Source organism: Ictidomys tridecemlineatus, chromosome 3, assembly GCF_052094955.1.
Source record: "Ictidomys tridecemlineatus isolate mIctTri1 chromosome 3, mIctTri1.hap1, whole genome shotgun sequence".
NCBI classification, from domain to species: domain Eukaryota; kingdom Metazoa; phylum Chordata; class Mammalia; order Rodentia; family Sciuridae; genus Ictidomys; species Ictidomys tridecemlineatus.
The window spans coordinates 53565896-53588494 of NC_135479.1; the positions used below are offsets into that span (position 1 = coordinate 53565896).

At 37.9% G+C, this 22599-nt stretch overlaps 1 protein-coding gene across 1 annotated transcript in view; it reads right to left on the bottom strand.

The window, feature by feature from the left end:
• The window catches only part of Stx8 (syntaxin 8), a 248456-nt gene that overhangs the window by 192656 nt on the left and 33201 nt on the right, over positions 1-22599 (bottom strand). The window contains exons 5-6 of the mRNA XM_005332866.2: positions 12309-12433; positions 969-1061 (exon numbers count right to left, since the gene is read on the bottom strand). Of these exons, the coding sequence (XP_005332923.1) occupies positions 969-1061; positions 12309-12433 (218 nt within the window). The remainder of the gene's footprint in view (positions 1-968; positions 1062-12308; positions 12434-22599) is intronic.

Here is a 22599-nt window from a genome sequence, read left to right on the forward strand (position 1 = left end):
CCACATCACACCACCCAGTCCATTCAAACTAGGATGGACTGAGTCGGTTACAGCTCCAAAATCCAATCATTTCACCTCTAATCATTCCTGCATTAACCCAGGAGCTTTTGAGAGACATCTTACATCCAAACCATAATATCCCTTCCCACTACATAGTCCAAACAAGAGTCTTTCAGGTACCATCCATGTTTCAAAGCTCTCTCTCTCTCTCTCCCCCAGTCCAGTCTGCTGTGGTTTTCAAGTTAATCTTTCTCAAATCTCATGTATCAAATCAAGTCTTGAACAAAGATCCTTAAACAGTTTTTTTTTGTTTGTTTAGTTTTTTTTTGCCCTGCAACCTAGTATTTATGTCAAAGAAGCCCAAACTCCACTGGGTGTGTAGATAGATAATAGAAGGCCCATTCAAGCCTAATTATGTCTTGAATCTGAGTATGTCAAACACCGAGTAATTTCATATCATTGCTACATGAAAGAAAAGCTCTTGGGACAAATGGATCATTAAATATTTTTAAAAGCAGCTACTGAGCCAGGCACATGGTGCATGCCTGTAATCCCAGTAGCCTGGGAGACTGAGATGGGAAGATCACAAGTTAAAGGCCAGCCTAAGCAACTTGGTGAGGTCCTAAGCAACTTAGTGAGATGCTATCTCAAAATAAGAAAGAGCTGGGGATGTAGCTCAGTGGTAAATTGACCCTCGGTTAAATTTCCAGTAACCCTCCCCACAAAAAAATAATAATAATTTGGAAAATAATTACTGAGAAATGGGAATTTTTTAAATCAAATTCCATACACAGGACTTCATAATTACAGTCAAAATCAGCCACAAACCACCCTCAATTGAATTAAGCCTTAACAATCTATTGACATTAAGCCACTTTACCTGCTATATATTTTTGAAACCTTCAACAAATCAAGCCTATAGTATTTATAACAAATGCAAATATGATCAATCTCAAACTAGTCCTTACCATTTTGTTCATCCAATTCATTCCCAATTTCCCGTCCCATTTGTTTTTGGCGACTTATGATAGAGGAAAGAGCATCAAGGCCCGCATCCTGTTCTGAAACAAAGAGAAAAACAATTAACTCTCTAAAAATCAAAGGAAAGCAATTTAAAGTCCATAAATACACTCAGGCATATAACACAACTCAATATATGAGACAAGGGATATAATAATTAACATAGAAACAAAAAATTAAGTATATCACAGCTTATACTAAAATGATTTTCAAAATGAGTAAAGGATATAGATAGGAAATACACAAGAATTTTAGAAGGGAAAAATAACACAAAAAAAGCTTTCACACTACTGCTAATTTTTTTAAAGTACAAAAAATTAGTTTTTTAAAAATTTATTTATCAGATTTGTAAGGATTAAAAAGAACAATGTTACCTAAGGCTAACTGAAGTGTGAAGAAGTAGAAGCTCTGAAGTACTATGTAATTGGAGGATAAGTTCAATTTACGGATCAAAAATCTATCTTGACAGTAGACTGTGTCCCTTTATCAATCATAAGACTATGGAATGTATATAAGAAAAAATAGATATATATGAAAACATTCAGATAATAGGCAATGATGTATTTACAATGATCTTCCCTGAGGTATTTCCTTAAAGACACCTAAACATGAAACTGAATGTCAATTCATTGTCTCTCAGCTCCAAAATCACCTTTTCTGAGTTCTCTGAATACTTATGTGGATCCCTTAAATACATTTTCCCTTTGCCAGGGTTTTTGCTTCCTGGCCTGGTGTGTGAGGGTGGGCCTCCCTCCCCATCCCCTCTCTCTACCACCACCACTGCCTGCTATCTCTCCGAGGTGGTGATTGCTGAGGCCAAAACCCCAAAGCTAAGCCTGTGCTCTCACTGGGCCATACCCCGGCTCCCAAGCTTTCTCTCTTGACAGGACCCATCAGTGTTTACAGCTTCTATGTTCAGCTTCTTCATTGCCCAGTAGCTAGTCGACAGCAGGACACGCCCTCCTTGGGTGTTTCTAATACCTCCTAGAGTATCTAATACCTCCCAGTACCTCCACTGAGATACTTCACAGGGAACAGTCTTCCTTGACACCCCAGCTAGGGGGTAGCACCTCTCCAACTCCTCTGAAATCCAGTGACCCTCAGCTGAGCTTCTGCTCAGCAGGGAAGGCTTGGTGCTCTTCCCTACACTGGGCCTCAGCCTGAGATTGGCAATTTCACCTCAAAACTGAGATTTCTGCATTCTTTAATACTGAAGTTCATGTTACTAAGTATAAAAGCAGAATAGTAGAATTGCACTTCTGTTTTAAAAAAATAAAAATGTATTACTTTTCTGGTTTTTGAATATTTAAACAGAAAAGTGAGTTAAACTCAAGTTATTCAAGATAAACTTCTTTAAATTTTGATTTTTTTTAAATAAATGAGGCAGTCACCACAGTCTTTTTTCCAGATACATTGGAAAGAACCCTCTAAAGCTGACTCTTTTCACCCAAACAATATGCCAAATGAAGTCAGATTATGCCAGTGTGGCTTCATTTGTTTAGAGCTTTTTAAATGACTTTCACATAAAGGTACATCTACAAAAGCAGAAATCACAAAGGTCTTCCTATTCAAGATCACATTAACATCTACTTATATTTTTTCAAAGGATTTTTATGGAATTGAACCATTACACTTAGCTCTTTGATTCATCTGGAACTTATTTTAACTAAAGGTGTGAGGTAAGGACCCCTTAGTGACATTTTTTGACACTGTGTATTTTTTTTTTTTTTAACTATAAATGACCTGCTATCTCTAGGGACCATTCCAAGGGACCACTTTATAGCAAAATCACTTTATAATGAGATTCCTTTGGTCTTTAGTAACAACCTCTTGGATGGCCTCCAAGAGAAATCTATCATCAACCAAATACTGTTATAGGATGTCAGATGCTACAGGAAAGTTCCAAATGCATCCGCAGGATAATCTATACATAGGACTGAAGGTAAAGTGTCAATGTGAATTAAAAGGTAAAACAATTTAATAAGAGGAGATTCCTCTAGTGCTTTCAATTAGGTTGAAAGTCTCAAGTTGGTTTATCTAGTAGAGACATTATGAATGAAAAATAGCTACATTATTCTTTTCTCTCAAACTTATTGTCTAACTACCTAAAGGTCATCTCTCTAAAGCACAAGAGAAAGACGACTAAAATTGCTGCTGCTCTAATCAAATAATTTCTCCAGGACTTCAGCATCTCCTCAACATATTTAAATGTTGTAATAAAATTTCATTCCCTTATCCAAAGACACTGAAGATCTTGATCATGGAGACTGAGTGGGTCATTGTGAAGCTCAACCTGAGCTTCTTCAGGTTGTGAAGACACATTTTTAAAGGTAAGTGGTATGGCCACATAGCGATAATCACCAAAATGCTGCCACCCACAAAAGTAAAAATCACCACAAACCATGCAAACAGTCCACTGCAACCAGCCAAACTATGATGATGTCATAATTATAGTTCTTCCCTAACCTGCCCTACTCTATCTCATAACCCAAGACATCATGATGATATCACAATAGATCACTGATAACAGACCACAAAACTTTCAGGTTTACAATGGTGTGAATTTTAAAAGATGGATGATTATTGTGGTAGGAAGAATAATAGCCCCTGATCAAAGATGTCCATGTCCTAATCCCTGGAACCTGTGAATATATATTACTTTCCCCAGCAAAAGAAACTTTGCAGATGTGATTAAGGTCAATAGGGATGAAAAGGGCAACTAGTGTCCATTAACTAGGTGGATCCAGTATAATCATGACTCCTGAAAAGCAGAGAACCTTCCCAGCTGCTGTCACAGGGAGATAAGAAGGGTCAGAGAGATGCAGTCGCTGGCTTTAAAGAAGGAAGAAGGGTACCTTGAGCCAAAGGATGTGGGTGGCCTCTAAAAGCAGGAATAGACCAGGGAATGGATTCTCCCCTGGAGCCTCCAGAAAGGAATGTAGATCTTTTAAACTTCTGACCTACAGAACTGCACAATATTAAATATGTGTTTTAAGTCACTAAGCGGGTGCTAATTTATTACAGCAGCAACAGAAAACTAATACAATCATTTTCTGAAAATCCCTTTGGAGCAATTGTGTGTGTGGATACTTCCTATCTTTAGACATTCAGGAAAACCATTCTCTAAATGAATGTCATGTAACTGGGGGAGGAAAATCTGGTGACTGTAGATTAAAAACAAAAGGACAATCGTCAGTATGTATTCTTGCCAAAAAAAACAAACCTGATTCTGATCAACTCACTAAATCTAACCACCAAATATCTGGGACAGAAGAATATGCTAAACAATATAGGATTCAAATGGTGAAATCTAGATAGTGGTAACTATGGGCAAATGATCCTGTTTAGAACTTTGGAGAAAAAAGGGAAAGTTGGGAAAAAACTTTTCATTAAAGAAACTTACGGGATAACATCAACTGATTTCAATGTATGGACCACAATGAACAGTCTAAAAGCAGTCTAAAAGAAACCATCACAGGACAATCAAGGAAATTTGAACACTGACTGGATATTTGATTATGTTAAGAGATTGTTAATTTGGTATGAATGATTATGTAGGAACCATACTTTAAAATATGGGTAGGTGGGCAGACATAGAAATGAAGCCCGATTGTTTATAGGGTGTAATTGCTGAATCAGCATGGGGGGGGGGGATAGAGTCATTATCTTACTCTACTTTCATGTTTAAAATTTTCCACAGCAAAAAATTATCAATATTTTAACAAGTAAATTTTTCTGTTTTTATCCATATTTTCCCATGTTATTCATTGATGCACTGTCATTATACATAATAGTGGAACTCGTTGTTATATATCGGTATATACACATGATATTACAATAGATTTTGGTCAATATCATTCTGGGACTTCCCCTTTCCCTCCCTTCTTTCTTCTCCCTGGTCTCCTCCACACTACTGGTCTCCCTTCTATTTTCATGAAGTCTTCGAACCCATCTTTCTTTTCCTATTTCCTATCTTCCATATGAGAGAAAAACATGACCTTTGACTTTCTAAGTTTTATTTTGTTTAACATAATGTTTCCGAATTTCATCCATTTTCCTGCAAATGACAATTTCATTCTTCTTTATGGCTGCACAACTCCACTGTGTACACATAAGCACATTTCCTTCATCCATTCATAACATTGACAAAACACCCGAGCTGGTTCCGTAGTTTGGCTGTTATAAATGGTGCTGATATAAACATGGGTATGCATGGATCACTAAAGTATAACGACTTTAATTCTTTAAAATACCAAGGAATGGTGTAGCTGGGTCCTCTGGTGGTTTCATGTCGACTTTTTTGATGAACCCCCATACTGACTTCCATAGTGATTGTACTAATTTACAATCCCACCAATAGTGTTGAAGTGTTCCTTTTTCTCCACATCCTCTCCAGCATTTATTACTGTTCATATGCTTGATGGCTGCTAATTTAACTGGAGTGAGATGAAATCTCATTGTAGTTTGGATTTCCATTTCCCCAATTGCTAATTGAACGTTTTTTTTCATTTATTTGTTGGTCATTTGTATTTCTTCTTTTGAGAAATATCTGTTTAATTCATTTGCCCATTTATTAATTGGGTTTTTTTTTCCAGTATTAAGTTTTTGGGTTTTTTTTTCCGTTTTTCTAGATAGTTACTCTCTAAAAGATGATTAATAACAGATTTTCTCTCGTTCTGTAGGTTCTCTCTTCACATTTTGTCTCCTTCGCTGTGCAGCAGCTTTTAATTTGATGCAACCCATTAATTATTGATATTATTTCCTGAGCTTTAAGTGTCCTATTGAGGAAGTTCTTCCCTGTGCCTATATACTGGAGTGTTGACCCTACATTGTCTTCAAGGGGTTGGAAAGTCACAAAGGGACGTTACTAAGAGCTACAACCACAGACCCCAATCTGAGCACATGACAAGGACCCCAAGGACTGAGAGTGTCTTTTCCTGTCCTTGCCACCAAATGCAAGCCCAGCTGGTGGCACTACTAGGTTTACCCAAGGACTTATATAGGCAGCACACTCGCTGTTTCAATCAACCAATGACCACAGAGGACTCTGTTTATAGACGACAAAAAATAAAAAAAATAAAAAGTCTCTGCTAGATGGAAAGGCTCTAGTCTATACTAGATAGCCCCGAGTGTAGTTTAGCAGAAAAATGAATTGACATTGTGTTATCCAGTGCCTGGAGAGTCACAATGGAACTTCTCACACCTAACATATGTGAGCAGCTCTCCCTAGATGAAAAGCAGGAACAAAGGAATGAAAGATTGAATCAAGTTAGATAAAGGAGTCAATTACAATTTTAGGAAGACCCTTAGAGCAAGTCCTAAGAATAGTGATTTTATTATTGTTTTAGTTTTAAGATTTCAGGAAAGGGATCCTTCTAATCTATGTGACAGCCATAAGAAAGGACATCGTCCAAGAAAATTGTGAAGTTGTGACTACAAGGGTTCAAAGATTAGCAACCAAGATTCCTCAGTGTAAAATGGAATCTGGCTATCCACCTTCCTCACCCACATTTCACATGAAAACCTTTAGAGACCTAAGAACACAGAAATCTAGAATACACAACTTTCTGCTCAAATCTAGAAAGAATATCTACAGAATAAGACGACTCGATTGTGCTAATTAAGAGACCCTATCAACAGTGACCTCCTGAGCAAAGGTGGAGTACCTCACACCTCTTCCAAAGCGTGGCCATCCAACTCAGGGACAAGAGTCTAGCTCTACCCAGTTTATTTCCTTTGTGCCATCTCAGGGATGTTTGAGGTGACCAAGTCATTGCCACCACCACAGCCACTTTTCCCTAACACCCATTTATGAATCAAGTTTCAGCTTTTTAAAACACACACACACACACACACACACACACACACACAAGCCAGGATAAGCCAACTAGTTATGAGGAGGCCTAGTTTCCAGTTTAGGCAAGGAAAGCATTCATTGCCCTGAAGTCTAAATTCTATAAATTGTCATTTTGGATGATTTTCAAAGTGTTTCTAAGGATCAAGGGAAGCACAGAAAGACTAACTGGCTGGGTATGGTGGTGCTTGCCTGTAGGATTTTAAGTTCAAGGCCAACCTCACCAACTTAGACCCTATTTCTAAATAAAAATAAAAAGGGCTGAGGATATAGCTCAGTGGTAGAAGCGCTTGCCTAAGCATGTACAAAACCCTGGGTTTGATCCCTAGCGTGACAAAAAAAAAAAAGACAAAGGAGGGTTAATGGATTCCATGGACAAAAAGGAAGTCAGAAGTGACCTTTGTTGGCTTTTATTTATTTTTAATATTTATTTTTTAGTTGTAGTTGGGCACAATATCTTTATTTTATTTATTTTTATGTGGTGCCGAGGATCGAACCAGGGTCTCACACATGCTAGGCGAGCGCTGTACCGCTGAGCCACAACCCCAGCCCTCTTGGCTTTCATTTTTTATCTAATACAGGACATGGCAATGAGGCAGAACCACAGCAACCTCAGCACATCATCGAGATTCCTGAGGCAGAGAAAAGGCTAGTAAGGGTTTTGCATAAAGATTACTTCCATGTTTGCATTTATCATGGAAAAACAGCTTGCTAGCAAAGCAACAAGGGACACAGCATTTCAAAACATGAAGGAAAAAAAAAAATCTGATTTAAAACATGCCCCTCCCCTCCCGTCCATCCTCCTATTCCCAAACTCCAGAAGCCAGCAAGCCTTCAGAGTGAGGAACTCGGTATGGATGTGCTCTGCTGTGGAGACTCCATGGCTAACACTCAAGAGGAGCATTCTTTCAAATCCAGCACAGCAACCCCTGAATGCAGTCCCTTCTCAGTGACAGATACTTTCCCTAATAGAAAACAGCCTTTCTTGGAAAAAGCAACAATGCCAAAAAAAATTCATCAGAGTGCACACACCTGTAATCTCAGCGACTCAGGAGGCAGAGGCAGGAGAATCTCAAGTTAGAAGTCAGCCCCAGCAACTTATCACTGTCTCCAGATAAAAAAAAAAAAATAAAAAGACCTGGGGATGTAGCTCTGTGATAAAGTGCCCCTGGATTCAATCCCTAGTACCAAAAAAAAGAAAAAGATGATCTATAAAAATTAGCAAGAGGGCAGTCCTTTCAGGAACTGTATGTAAACCCTGAAGAAAACTATTGTACAAGAATCACTGTGCTCGATGTAAAGCTGTGTTCCTTTTTATTTTTTCACTTTCCTTCAAATACAGTAATTGGTAAAGCCCCAAGAGAGCTGCTGTGTTTCATTTACCAGACAATTTCACCACAAAGGGGAGTTCAAAATAGAATTAGACTTCTGCTTCTGGCTAAGATGGACTGACAGGGACCAGATTTCCTTTTGGCCTAAAATAACTGGGAAAGGGTTGGGGGGAGAACCAGGCAAAACATCCAAGTTTCAAAATACATATGTCAGGAAACAAAGAGCAGTGATCTCCTAGCAATGGGAAACAAATAAGACTGCCCCGATTATTCCCCTGTGAGAGCTCCCAGCCATGGTGGGCGAGTTGGGGGAGTCCAGGTAGAAACTAGCAGACTTGAATGAGTCCCAGGAGATCACGGTAGTTCAAGTATTCAGGGTACTACCACAGAGGACAGATCTGCATGGGGAGAGCTCTAGACAGCAAGTCTTTAACTGAGTGTTGCATGAGCAATGAGGGAATGCCCCAAAGCTGAGGAAAAGAATCACTCCAAACAGTAAAGGGAAGGAACCTCTGGGCTCAACCAGCTCAGACATATTATTTATTCCCACCAACCAAGATATTTCATTATTCATGAAGCATTACATAGAATATGCAGAATGATTTTGGCTCATTAGTGGGATAAGCTACTCTAGACTGGAGTTGGTAGATATTAAGTATTTTAGGCTTTGTGGCTCATATGATCCTTAGAGCAATTACTCAACTCTGCCACCGTAAGCAGGAAAGCATGTACAGATAACGGATAAAGGAATGAGAATGGTTGTGTTCCCATAAAACTGTATTTATAGGGCTGGGGTTGTGGCTCAGTAGTAGAATGCTTGACTGGCACATGTGAGGCACAGGGTTCAACCGTCAGCATAAAAGTAAATAAAGGCATAGTATCCATCTACAACATAAAAAAAAAAAAAGCAGACCTGTGTTTAGAGCACAAAACTGAATTTTATATAATTTTTTTAACAAGTTACAAGATACTCTTCTTTTGATTATTTTTCACCATTTCAAAAATTTAAAAGCCATTTGCAACTTTCGGAACATATAACAACAGACGACAGTAGGCCAGATTTGGTCCATAGATCCTGCTTTATAACACCTCATTGATCTGTTTTATAAAGCAAGACCCAAGTAACTCAGTAGCATCCCACATAAACACAAGAATATTTCTAAAAATTAAGAAATACCCAGTACTGAACAAAGAAAAATATCACCATAGCAGGTATCCAAGTGAATGAAACAATAAGATCAGAAACAAGGCAAGGATGTCTGCTCTCACCATTTCTATTTAGCATTGTAATAAAGGTTGTAGCAAGTGCAATAATAAATAAGGCAACCAGATTGAAATGAACAAAACTGTCTTTATTGACATACATGATCATTTGCATAGAATCCTACACTCTCAACAAGTAAACTGTGAGAACAAACTAGTGATTTTTTATAAGGTTGCATGATCCAAACACATTTTTTAAATAATCACCTGTATTTTTATGTAGGAGCAACAGACACCGAAAAATTTTTAAATGCTATTTATAATTGAATAAAAATATGAAATACTTATGGATAATCTGATAAAAGATGGACAAGATATGTATATTGAATACTAGAAAGCGCTTTTGAGGAAAATTAAACTAAATAAACTCATTTAGAATTAAATCTGTATTTATGGATTGGGAGATTCATGGTTAAGATGTCAATTCCCATGCTTACTGTAGCATTATTCGCAATAGTCAAGATTTTTTTTTTAAATCAATTTAAGTGCCCAACAGTGGATGAATGGATTTTAAAAAAAAGTGTGGTATGTATAAGCAATAGAATACTATTCCGCCATAAAAAGAAGGAAATCCTGTAACTTGTGACAACATGGAAGAACCTAGAGGACATTATGTTAAATGAAACAAGACAGGCACAGAAAGGCAAACACTGAACAATCTCACTAATATGCAGAATCGAAAAAAGTCAAGCATATTCTTCACTTTGCTCTTATGAGTTTAACAGGAGCTAGGTGATGGAGGAAGGATGAGGGAATTAGAGAGATGTTGGTCAAGAGACACAAAATTTCAGATAGTTTCAAGTAAATTTAAAAGATCTATTGTGCTAGGTTTAGAGGCTTAGGCAGGAAGACTGCAAATTCAAGGCCAGCATGAAGTTCAAGGTCAGTTCAGCAGGACTCTGTCTTAAAATAAAATAAAAAGGAGCTGGGTAGTTAGCTTAGTGTGCAAGGCTCTGGGTTCAATCTTCAGTCCCTTTAAAAAAAAAAAAAAAGGCTCTATTGTACATCATGGTGACTAATATACTTTAAAATTGCTTAAAGAGTAGACTGGAAGTGTACTCTATATATGTAAGAATGTTTATGTTAGCTTGATTTAGTCATTCCACAATGTATTAATATTTTCAAAATATCATATATAATTTTTTCTATTAAAAAAAATTTTTTTTAATTTTTAAAGTCAAAGTGCTAGAGTATTACTCAGGGGTAAAGCACTTGTCTAGCAGGTACAAGGCCACAAGTTCAATCCTTAGTACCAAATGTACAAATAAAAGGTAAACCTACCTCTACCACATGGTTCAGTCATTCCACTTATAGGTATTTACCTAAAAAAATTGAAATTTTGCCAGGTGAGATAGCACAGGCCTATAATCCCAGCAACTTGGGGAATTGAGGTTGGGAGCAAGTTTGAGGCTAACTCAGCAACTTACAGAGAACTTGTTTCAAATAAAAAATAAAAAGAGTCATGGTAGAGTGCCCCTGGGTTCAATTCCCAGTACCACAAAAAAAAAAAAAAAAAAAGAATCTACAAATAAAGTACATGTTCACAGCAGCTGTACTTTTAACAGCCCCAAACTGAAAACCACGCAAATGTCTATTAGTAGGTGAACAGTTACACAGATTGTGGTAAATGTGAATAATGGGATACCATATTATAATATAAAAAAAATGGAATACTGATATACACAATATGGATAAAGTAACTATGTTTAGTAAAAGCCAGATCCCCTGCCCTCCCAAAAGAGCACATACCGTATCATTCTACTTATGTAAAATTATAGAAAACAGAAAATAATTTATAGTGACAGAAAGCAGATCAGCAGCTGTCTAGGGATGGAGGAGGGGTAATAGGAAGAATTTTAAAGAGACATGAAGAAAACCTCAGGAAGTAATGATTATGTTCATTATTTTGATTGTAGTAATAGCTTCATATGTGTATACATATGTCAAAGCTTATCAAATCATGCTTTAAATATGTGCTAGTTATGATGTTAAATATTCCTCAATAAAGTTGATCTTTAAAAAGTAGATTTAGAACAATACATCTGTACATGCTGACATTGGAAAAAATGTTCATAACACACATTAGTAAGAAAAATAAACCTATGGAATAATACCTAAAAGACAGCTATGTACCTCATGACACCATTTATATATGTGTGTTTAGACTGAATATATGTAGGTATATACAAAGTCTGAGGAAATACATATTGATCCATTTATGGTTAGAAATTGAAGAAGAAATGGAGAGTTTTCCATCTTATCTGTCTATAGTGCTTAAATTTTGTAAAGCAAGTATACATTACTTCTGAATTTTAAAAAATAGAAGTTACAAAATAATTAGCAGTTTTAATAGCTAACAAGCAAGATGAACTTGAGGTGAAAGTCAACCGATTTATTTTGCAGATGAAAAAGGTGGCGTCCTTGGCTGGAGTTGTGGCTCAGTGGTAGAGCGCTTGCATAGCAAGTGTGAGGCACTGGGTTTGACCCTCAGCACCACATATAATAAAAATAAAGGTCCATCGACAGCTAAAAAAAAATATGAAAAAAAAAGGTAGAGTCCTGTGTTAGAAGAACAGTCAAGAGCATACGCTCTAAGGTCCCCTAGACTTATCAGAGTGATACCTGTTCTCACCCAGTGGAAAAAAATCACTACTTCCATCAGCTATTAAAACAGGTGACAGCAGGTTTCCACTCTTCAGGTATCCTGAGGCACAAAAATGCCAAGAGCTTTAGAGGACCAGCAGTTTTCATTCCAGTTTTCAATGAGGATAAGGAACACTCAAGGCCACAGTCAAAAATCAGAAAAGGTTTCTGAGCCCACAATCCTTAGGTATTAGTACCTTGGATGATTTTCTGCTGCTGTTGCCGGATTTCATCAAAACCCAAGCCTCTGGTCTCCTCTGGCTCCTCAAAGAGCCAAGGGTTGGGTGCTCCTCGCTTAGCCTCTTCACTCATCAGGCTGGACCTAAGAACCACATTAAATGCATTACACATCTCAAAAAATACAGCTCAGATGCAAATTCCCCTCACAAGTGCAGAGGTGGCCAGCCTCCTATGCTTTGAAAATTCAATTTGCGCAATTTATTGCATCCTTAGTCTGTTCCAGGAACTGTGTTTAGTGTTAGAAGAGTTATGAGGCTGAATAAGGCTCAAACCTGGTCCCCAGGGAATTACAGCCTGTTAAAGAGATGATGGGAGAACATAATACTCGTATAATCCTCCAAGATACATTTGACTCAATAATCATAGAAGAGGCTGATAAATGAGGTTCTTAAATTTCAACCACATAAAGCCAATTGGAAGTATTCTTTATACTAGGACATACTAGGACAAAGTTTCTCACAGGCCATGTGACACCAAATGTACAAATATTATTTTTCAAGCAGATTCAATGCTACAATTACTGATTATAGCATGAAAAAGATAATTTTCCTTAGTTGCTTACCGACAGTAATGCATGCAGTTTCAAATCCAATTTTATGATTGTAATGTAGCATTCATAATATAATCAACACAGTCTGATTGTCCATCTTAGTCTTCACTCCCTCTAGTAACCCACATGCCCCGTTTGTACCAAACACATTGGTGACTTCCTGTTCCTGCTGAGACCAATCTCTGCCTCAGTCCCAGTTTAGTGGATCTTCTCATCTCAAGTGGCTCTCTCCTGCCCTGACGTTTCCACCATCTATCTGAGCTGTGATTATCACCTTGTTCAGGAAACCATGTCTGACCACTTCGAAACAAACAAAGGTTCACTTTAGAGCTGATTGGATTCAAAACAAAAATGACGATAGCAATGTTGCAGTAGGAGTGACAGCAACAACTGACACAGTTAAGCACTTGCTATGTGCAGGCACTGTTCCAGCAATTTATGTGTATTCACTCACTTCTCCATCGTTGTTCATTCCTCTAGGCCCAATGGCATGGTATTGTCTAGAGACAACCGATATCCCAATACTTAACCTTTTATATAGATAAGACTTGATATGGGCTGGAGCTCATTGTAGAGCGCTTGCCTAGCACGTGCAAGGCCCTGGGTTTGATCCTCAGCACCATATAAAAATAAATAAATAAAATAAAGGTATTGGGTCCAACTACAACTAAAAATTTTTTAAAAATAAAATAAAAAAAGACTTGGTAGAACAGAAAAATCACCTTTATTCTTCTATACCCTGTTTTCCATTATGCAGTGAACAGCTAACAACAGTACATCGCTTACCAGAAGTATAGGGATAGTTATATCCATCTCCACGGGTTCTGGGAGGATTAAATAATTAGTTTATTTTAAAAAAAAAATCTGTGGTGGGTGCAGTGGCACAGGCCTGTAATCCCAGCAGTTCAGGAGGTTGAGACAGGAGGACAGCCTCAGCAATTTAGTGAGGCCTCAAGCAATTTAGTGAGATGCTGTCTCTAGATAAAATATTTTTTTAAAAAAGGCTGAGCATGTGGCTCAGTGGTTAAGTGCCCCTGGGTTCAATTTTTTTTTTTTCTCAGTACTTCTGTGAGAGGTACTATTCTAATTAACAGGGATAAAGAAAAAACTATAGGCAAACCAAAGTCTCTGCCTTACAAAGTGAAGATTCTCATTATAGGTGCCATTTTCATTCCACCTTGTGTGTGTGGTTTGGGGCGGGGGGAGGACAATATGTAAAATGTGGGAAAAATGCTTAATGTAGTGCTTAGAAAACAAAAATCATTCAAGAAACTAACTTATCATTATACCAATTATTGCATTATATACACAGGAGACACTTAAAATTTTCAAACCCAAAAAGTCATATTAATTTAATTTTTAGCTTAGTCCTTTAAAACCAAAGAACATAATATGTATTAAGAAACAAACCCAAGCCAAATGGGGAATTTTTTTTTTAAATCGTTAGACTGAGATTTTAAGCACATAGCTGGTCTTCCTTATTCAAGTGTACTATAATTAGCATGCCAAACACTTTCACTTTATCCAAAAGACAGATGTGTTCTTTAAAGCCTTACTTCACATGATTGGCCCCAAGAATCCAAGATGTCAAGATTTCAGGTTTATTCCATATAATAATTATTTAATTCCACCTAGCTTTGAAGAAAAAGCAAGGAAAGAAGTAAATTTGCAATCAAAGCATACCCCTAAGCCCTTAAACCATCTTGCAAGTGCCAGCCTTTGTCAAAACAGGAATCACGTGGGATTCTGTATACAGCTCACTCCAGTACAAGGATCACAGGCATATAAAGTAACCTCAGAAGTGCATCAGTGACCAGCTATTAGTATCCATTCAAATGAATAAATTGCAACTAGGCGATACTGCTTCTGTAAGTTACTGCTGAAATGTCCCACCGTTGGTCCTTGTGGTAACACATGCTTTTAAAAATTAATACAAAAGGGCTGGAGGTATAGCCCACTGATAGAGTACACACTTAGCACGAGTGCAGGTGTGAGTTCAATCCCCAGAGCACACATGCATGCATGCACACATGCACGCAAATTAATGTTAAAAGGGAAAAAAAATGTGCAATTTCTTTTAGCAACCTCAAAAAAATGACAAATTGGGACTTCAGCAATGTATGTATTTTTTCATAATATCTTTATTTATTTTTATGTGATGCTGAGGATCGGAACCCAGTGCCTTTCACATGCTAAGCAAGTGCTCTACCACTGAGCCCAGCCCCACGCGTGCGTGTGTATGTGTGTGTGTGTGTGTGTGTGTGTGTGTGTATGTGTTTTAAACACCTTTTAGAAAGCAAAAGTGACAACATAGACACAATTTAATATTACTATTAAATACACATCACCAACAGACATATAGGAAAGACTTCCTAGAGTTATCTAATTCCCAAAGCTGATTTGCCATCTCCTCCTCTCTTCCCTCCTCTGTATTTTGGTGTTTTCGGTTTTGCTGATGTCCCAAACCTGCCAGGAAATCCAGCAATGCATGTGCCTTTCTTTAATAAGAGCGGGTACAATATTAAGATTACAGGTATTCTTATATGTAGAATGCTTTATTTTCTTTATAGATTCATCATTTGGGATGATGCCTATCATTCAGTACAGTTCTATACACAATGGCCCTGAGTGTGCTGCATCAGAATCTGGGAGTAAGGGGGAAAAAATGGCACATGAATAGTTAAAAAGAAGCCCCACATATAAAAATTCAGGCAAGGCATGTCCTCCATCCCTTACCCTGATTGAAAATCATTGTGTTAAAGACTTACCAATTTATCTCTACCCGTGATATTTTCCTATGTGTTCTCTATCTTAAATGAAAAGGCACAAATTCAGAATCTCCAACTGGCATTCCTCCAAACTTAACATATACAAAGTCAAATGCATCACTTGCATCCTGTAAGCTTTACTTCTCCTGCACCCTCTGTTTTGGTCAGCAAGTCATGCAAGCCATGATTTTTGCTCCTCTCCCCCAAACCTCAAAGGCCAAGGCCTCCCTCAGAGGTGGTTCTCAAGTTCATGTCCTCATTTCCATCCCCAGTGGTAGAGCCTCCTGGGCTCAGATTCTCATCTCTCACGCGGACGGTGGAGATGGTGTTCTTCTGATTGGTCTCTATGCTCTCAGTCACACTCACCCAAATCATCTTATGCTGCTAGAATTATCTTTCTAAAAAGAAATATCTCACCATATCATTTCTATATTTCAAGACTTCTGTGATTCCCCAGAAGCTACAGGTCAAGTGTGAGCTTAACACGAGGCCCTGGTGATCTCTGCATCATCATCTTTCAACATCCCCCCTTCCACACTCTGCCTCTCCTGCAGCCCTACACACTGCTCAACCACTCAGACAAAGGCACAAACTTTCACACTCTCATGTTTTTGTATGAGTCTGAAGTGTCCCCACCCCCATCTCTTTGTCCATCTGGCAAAATTCTATTCATCCCCTAAGGCTCAACTCAAATGTCACTTCTGCTGCTTAGTCCTTCCTGATCCCCACCCCCTCCCCCTTCCCTAGAATCAATCACTCGCTGGTTCTCCCATGGCACTTTGCTCATGACCTCTAACGTGGCATTTATCAAGCAGGATTGTAGTTAGTTATTTACTCATCTGTCTCCCTTCCTAAATTATGAGCTCTGTGAGGAAAGAGGCCACATGACAGTCATGTTTATATCCCCTGTACCAAAAAAAAAAAAAAAAAAAAAAAACCCACCAGCCTCAGAATACACCAGAGAAGCAGCATTCAGTAAATGTTTACGAAACAGAACTGGGAAAACCACTGGGGGCACCGAGGGCTTCAAGCCAAAGGAAGACAAAATGAGAAAAGTATTTAACATTTTCATTTTGAGAGATTAAAAAAAAAAAAATCCTACTTAGCAATTGCTACCTGCCTTCAAGATTTTAGCAGCAAAGAGTAACACTGTTCAAGCAGATGAAGAGAATTTCTTGAAAGGAAATTCTGTCTGTTAAACACCTTGTATCTCAACCTCACTTTTGGAATGACAAGCAAGGAGTATTTCTCCTTTGCAAAGGAAGTTAAAGAGAGGAAATGCTAACTCTTATGTTGCCGAGTTTAGGATGGACTTCATTTTTTTTTTTCCTTGCTGGAGATGTAAGCCAGGGCCTCACACATGCTAGGCAAGTGCTTTACCATTGAACACTCCTCCAGTCCTTGGCCTTAAACTTCTGGGCTCAAGTGATCCCTCTGTCTCAGTTTCCCCAAGTAGCTGGGATTATAGGTCTGCGCCACAGTGCCTGAGTCTCACCTTTTTAAAATATATCAAAAATGTTTATCCAAATTCTTTCAAGGTGGAATTTATCTAATAAAAAGAATCTATCAAATAAATGCCATATTAATAAATGTTAGTATCTGTCTCACATAGATCTTACCACAAGGTTTCAGTCATTTTCTAAAGACAAAAATGATTTCATTTTCATCCCCCAAAGAAAACAGCATATGTTATTAAATTATAATAATAAGAGGGCACAGATAATCCATCTTTCTGTTGACAAATGAAGCTGAAGCTTGTTAAAGTTCATAGGGAGGGCGTTCTTATCAACTGAATACAGAATTGAAAAGGCAGTGAATTCCAAGAAGTAGCTTTTCAAAAAGATGTCACAGTGACTATACAAAATGTTTGTTTTGTCTGGAAAAAAATATCCGTGTTTGACAATTCACAGACCACAAGGGAGGTTTGCAGTTTGGACTAGTAAAGCTATTTCTAAGGTGTCAGTGAATTGAATCGAGTCTGCAAAGTTTCGTAACTAGACTTGCCTATAGATGTGAAAACGCTACTATGGTATTTAAGGGCAATTCCTTTTTCAAAACTTTTTGTGTAGTTTCGTTCTGTGAACATAAAGATGCACCGAGGCTCAAATTTCAATCAGAAATAGATTCTTTGACATAAATTCTTTAGAGACAAAGTCTGGCAACAGGACGCAGATGGATTACTTTGAAGAGAGGCTGCAGTGGGGAGGAGACTGAAGGCTGTGCAGTGATGTAGGTGGGCAGCAAGGGGGTCTAGACAAAGGAAAGGACACCAGAGAACACAGAGAAAGGGACAATTAACATACTGATTCAAAGGGAAATTCCACAAGTACTGGTAAGTAGACTGGATATAGAAAGAGATTTCCAGATCTGGCCGAGTTGGAGGGAATGGACACAACATAGGAAGGGAAATTTCTCATTACTTTCAAGCATGAGCACAATTCCTAATAACAATCCCAAAATAACACTCCTCCTTGAAGCTCATGCTCTATGGGTATGCGAGTACCTGTAGCCATATTTATAGACTGTTAACTTCTTTCAGTCCAATACTCCATCCTATTATAGTTTTGTACCCCGTCCATCTATCCCTCCAACCGTCCAACAAATACAGAGTACCCTTAATGTATCAGGCGCTCATCTCAGGGACTTGGAAGTGAACAAGAGTGATAGATGCCTGACCTCATGAAGCTGACACTCTAAGGACAAAAAATGCCCAACATTGTGCATAATGCAAAGAAAATTCTCAAAATAATTTTGTTAATTTAAGAAAATAATCTTAGCTTCAATTAATCCAGAGTATCAATCCAGGGCAAATAAGAACTTAAACAAGGAAAATATTTTCCTTATCCAAGGAAATTACACCATAGAACTTAGAAAAACATTTGCATTAGGTTTTCAAATTTTAAACAAAATTTTTTTTAAGGGGGGAGAGTTATGCATTGCTAGCCAAATTTACCTGGGTAACTTGGGGGAGTTAACACAATTTGGAAAAAGGGAAGTTTTTCATCATCTTTCAAATTTCACTGTAGTACCTAATAACAACTCCAAAGTAAGAATGTTCTTTCAAGAGCATGACCTGTGTATGAATGGTTGCTTGTAGCCGTATTTACTAGACTGTTAACATCTTTCAATCCAATACTCCACCCTATTTCTTCCCGTCTTTTTTTTTTTTACTGTTAATAAAAACCTTAATAAAATAGTTCATAGAATAGAAATGTAGGGTAGAAAAGGTCATCAGAAGTCATTATTTTGGTCCCCAACCCAAACTTTAGAAATCTGAAACCGCTATTCCTCAGGGTCATCTAAGAAATTTAAAACCAAGTAAAACCAAAAGGACACTTTTCTTACTTTAAGTGTTTGATTGCCATGGGTACCTAAAAGGTAGAAGAGGGATAAGGAGGCCTGATGTACAAAACACCTAAGAATTCCAAGTGCTGAAGTGACTGCTCTGCTAAACCTTATGGGGACAGAGAGCCATCTGCTGGTTGATGGTTCAGGTTCAGCTACAACCATCCAATGGTCAACTTTCATTGCAAGCAGCTCTGTACTTATTACTCAAGGCACCCTTGAAAACATGCTTAGAAACAGACTGTGCAAAAGTCAACAAGCTCATATAGGATAAGGGAACTTCTGTTCTTGGAGCTAGCCTTCTGGACCCTGTCCTCAAATAACAACTCCGCTCTGCCTTCACTTGGCTCTTCACAAACACTGTAAAATGACAAATCCAATAAGTGTCCAATCGAGGAACACAATTTATAATTTGCATATAGGCATTTGACATGTCTAATGAGTTCCAACTTCATCTTGACACTAATGTTTTCCCCTTAGCATGTGTTTCCAATCTAACTTATTTTATAAAGATAAAATACAATAAAAATTTCAAGTATGCAAAGTAACAATGTTCTATGGACTGAAATGTGAGAGTAGCAAAGCAAAGTCATTGGCTGGCAGACAGTACCACCAATAGTAGTGGAATTTTGGGTTCTTCAACTGATGAACAAAAAATCCAAATCTGGCATTAAAAGACTGTTTAAGGGTACCAATGAATAATGTATATGTATATTCAAGATGCAGAAAAGCCAAGGACTGCCTAGTCAGACATTTCCACCTCAATAACCTTGCTTTTCATTGCATCAATTCATCTAAATCATATTGAAAAACGCAAATGATTGAGATGGACACCCACACGATTAACCATAGCATCTTTTCCTCTGGAGACAGAATCCAGGAAATTTGTAAAATCTCAGGTGACTTTTATGCAACCAGCAGGACACCATACTGCAAATTTGGTAAGGAAGCTATTGCTCTAGAAAGCGTAGGATTCAAGAAAAGTACACAAGAGGAAAAAATACATTTGTACAAATTCTACACATTTTACCAGGGCTATCTCAAGTCTTGTTTCTTCCACATTCTTCTCAACCCCCCTCCCCAAATTGATTTCTCTTTTTTCTGATCTAGACCATGTATAGCCCATACCCCAATTTTGCACTTCAAATTCACTATTCTTAGAGACCTCGACATGTTCTGTGCAAGAGACTTCCCCAGATGGCATGCCACCTATATATTTCCTGCTAAAATCAGTGACAGCAAGTATTCATTCATGCTTATAAAGCAGTTTCGAGTTTACAAAAAATCTTCACATACATTCTTCTCACTTGAACTGTATAATATTTGGAAGAGTTGTCATTATCTTTGTCTTATATAAAATGAAAGAGTCAAACTCCAACCTAGGCTTTCTCATACTCAATCTTTTGTTCCTTCCACTGACTCACACGATGCAAAGCAAACACGATGCTTGAACATCTAGTAAAGGATAATGCTTCTTGTAGGTCCAAATGAACAGGAAAAGGGACAAAGTACTCAAAGTCAGTAAGAATTGGTCGTGAGGACCCCTAAAAAGGAACTGTGGTAGGAAACCAAAAGCAAAAGAGAAAAGGCCTAAGAGACAACACCTAAGGCAAAGAACAACAAGACTTAAGCTCTAGATCTCTGCCATTGATTCAGCCTAAACACAATGATTTAGCTGTTAAGAATTGGCCTCCTCATATATCAAACCGCTTATCTCTGAAGATTACTATGAGGGTCAAATGATATAAGACATGAAAGTGCTCATTAAATAGAGAAGAGGGGAAGGGAGAAGTAGAAAACTCTTGTGAATAAAAAAGAATATGAATTTACATATCTTCACTTTTTTTTTAAAGAAAATTTTTTAATATTTTTTAGTTTTTGGTGGATACAACATCTTCATTTTATTTTTATGTGGTACTGAGGTCGAACCCAGCACCCCGCGCATGCCAGGCGAGCGCGCTACCGCTTGAGCCACATCCCTAGCCCCACTTTTAGTTTTTAAAAGCACAAATTGGATCCAGGTATGTAATTCCAGCAACTTCAGAGGCTGAGGCAAGAGGATCACAGATTAGATGTCAGCCTCAACAACTTAGTGAGACCCTGTCTCAAAATTAAAAAAAAAAAAAAGCTGGGCCTATAGCTCCGTAGTAAAGTGCCCCTGGGTTCAATCCCCAGTACAAAAAAGAAAAAGAGGTGGGGATGTGGCTCAAGTGGCAGCTTATTTTTATAACTTAAAAATCAACTCATGCAGGGATAGGAAAACTTTTTATTTTCCATACCGAAGTCACAATTATACCAGTACTAAAATACTGAAATTCAAAATGGGTATCATTTTCACCCAAAAGGATTAAAACTGGCAAAACCCACCAAGCTCATCAATACCAAGGCCAAGGTGTTAGGAAATGGGCTCTCTCGCAGGGCTGTGTGCTGTGGGGGACATTTCTGTAATCACAGTGACTCATGAGGCTGGGGCAGAAGGATCACAAGTTCAAGGCTAGCCTCAGCAACTCAGCCAAGCCCTAAGCAACTCCAAATAAAAATAAAAAGGGCCCAGGATGTGGCTCAGTAGTTAAGTGCCTCTAGGTTCAATCCCCAGTACCAAAACGTAGGCTCCCCCTTATATTACTGGAGGAACACAAAATACTGCAACTTAAGAAGCACACATGACTGTATTTGTCAAATTCTGAACATCCGTTCCTTTTGTCCAATAATCCTACTTTAACGACTCTGTCCAATGGGAAGAGAGGCCATAGTCCCCGTGGGTATTTACCTCAGCATTGTGTGTAATGACAAAAAAGAAATGTCCCAACATCCATAAAATGGGGAGTCGCTGGGAAAATGACTGCATATTTATATTGGAGAATATCAGCTATGGAAAATAATTTGCAGATCTATGGATTTGGTCAGCTCTATTGAGAGAAGAAAAGAGAAGAGGAAGGGAATATAACAGAATAGAAAAATCACAGCAATATATACATGTATTGAACACTACATGGTTCTCCATTAATATGTACAATTTTTATGTATCACTTTAAAAATAAATTTGAAAAAAAATGAAAACTTATGTGAAAACTATTAGAAAACATTAAAAACATACTTTTAAAGGAAAAATTAATTTTATACAGTTTGATCAAAGTGGGGAGAAAGCATTCTAGATGCTTCTCCCCCAGGCCCAGAGAAGCAGTTACAATTTACAGAAACAAAATCCAGGTGATGTACATCTGTTGATTCAACTAGACTGTGCTGGCTAGGGAATGCATCCAGGCAGCCCAGTGTGGGGTGGGGGTAGTTTTATTCTCAGTGTAAGGAAGTTCAGCAGCTCTCAGTTTTCAATCTCCCCTCCCCTGTTTATTTCAATCCTGAGGGAAGTGGGGCTCCATGACATCCATTTTTAAGTCAAGAATGGAGGATGGGGCACAAACCAAAAATCATGAAATGCCAAAAATCAAGCAAGTTTTTCAGGGAGAAAGAGCAATGAAAAAGTATATATATTATATATGAATGAAAGTAAAAGGTAAGAGAAAGACAAGAAAGAAGAAAAAAAGAATATAGAGACTAGGGATGAGGCACAGTCTAGATAGTGAT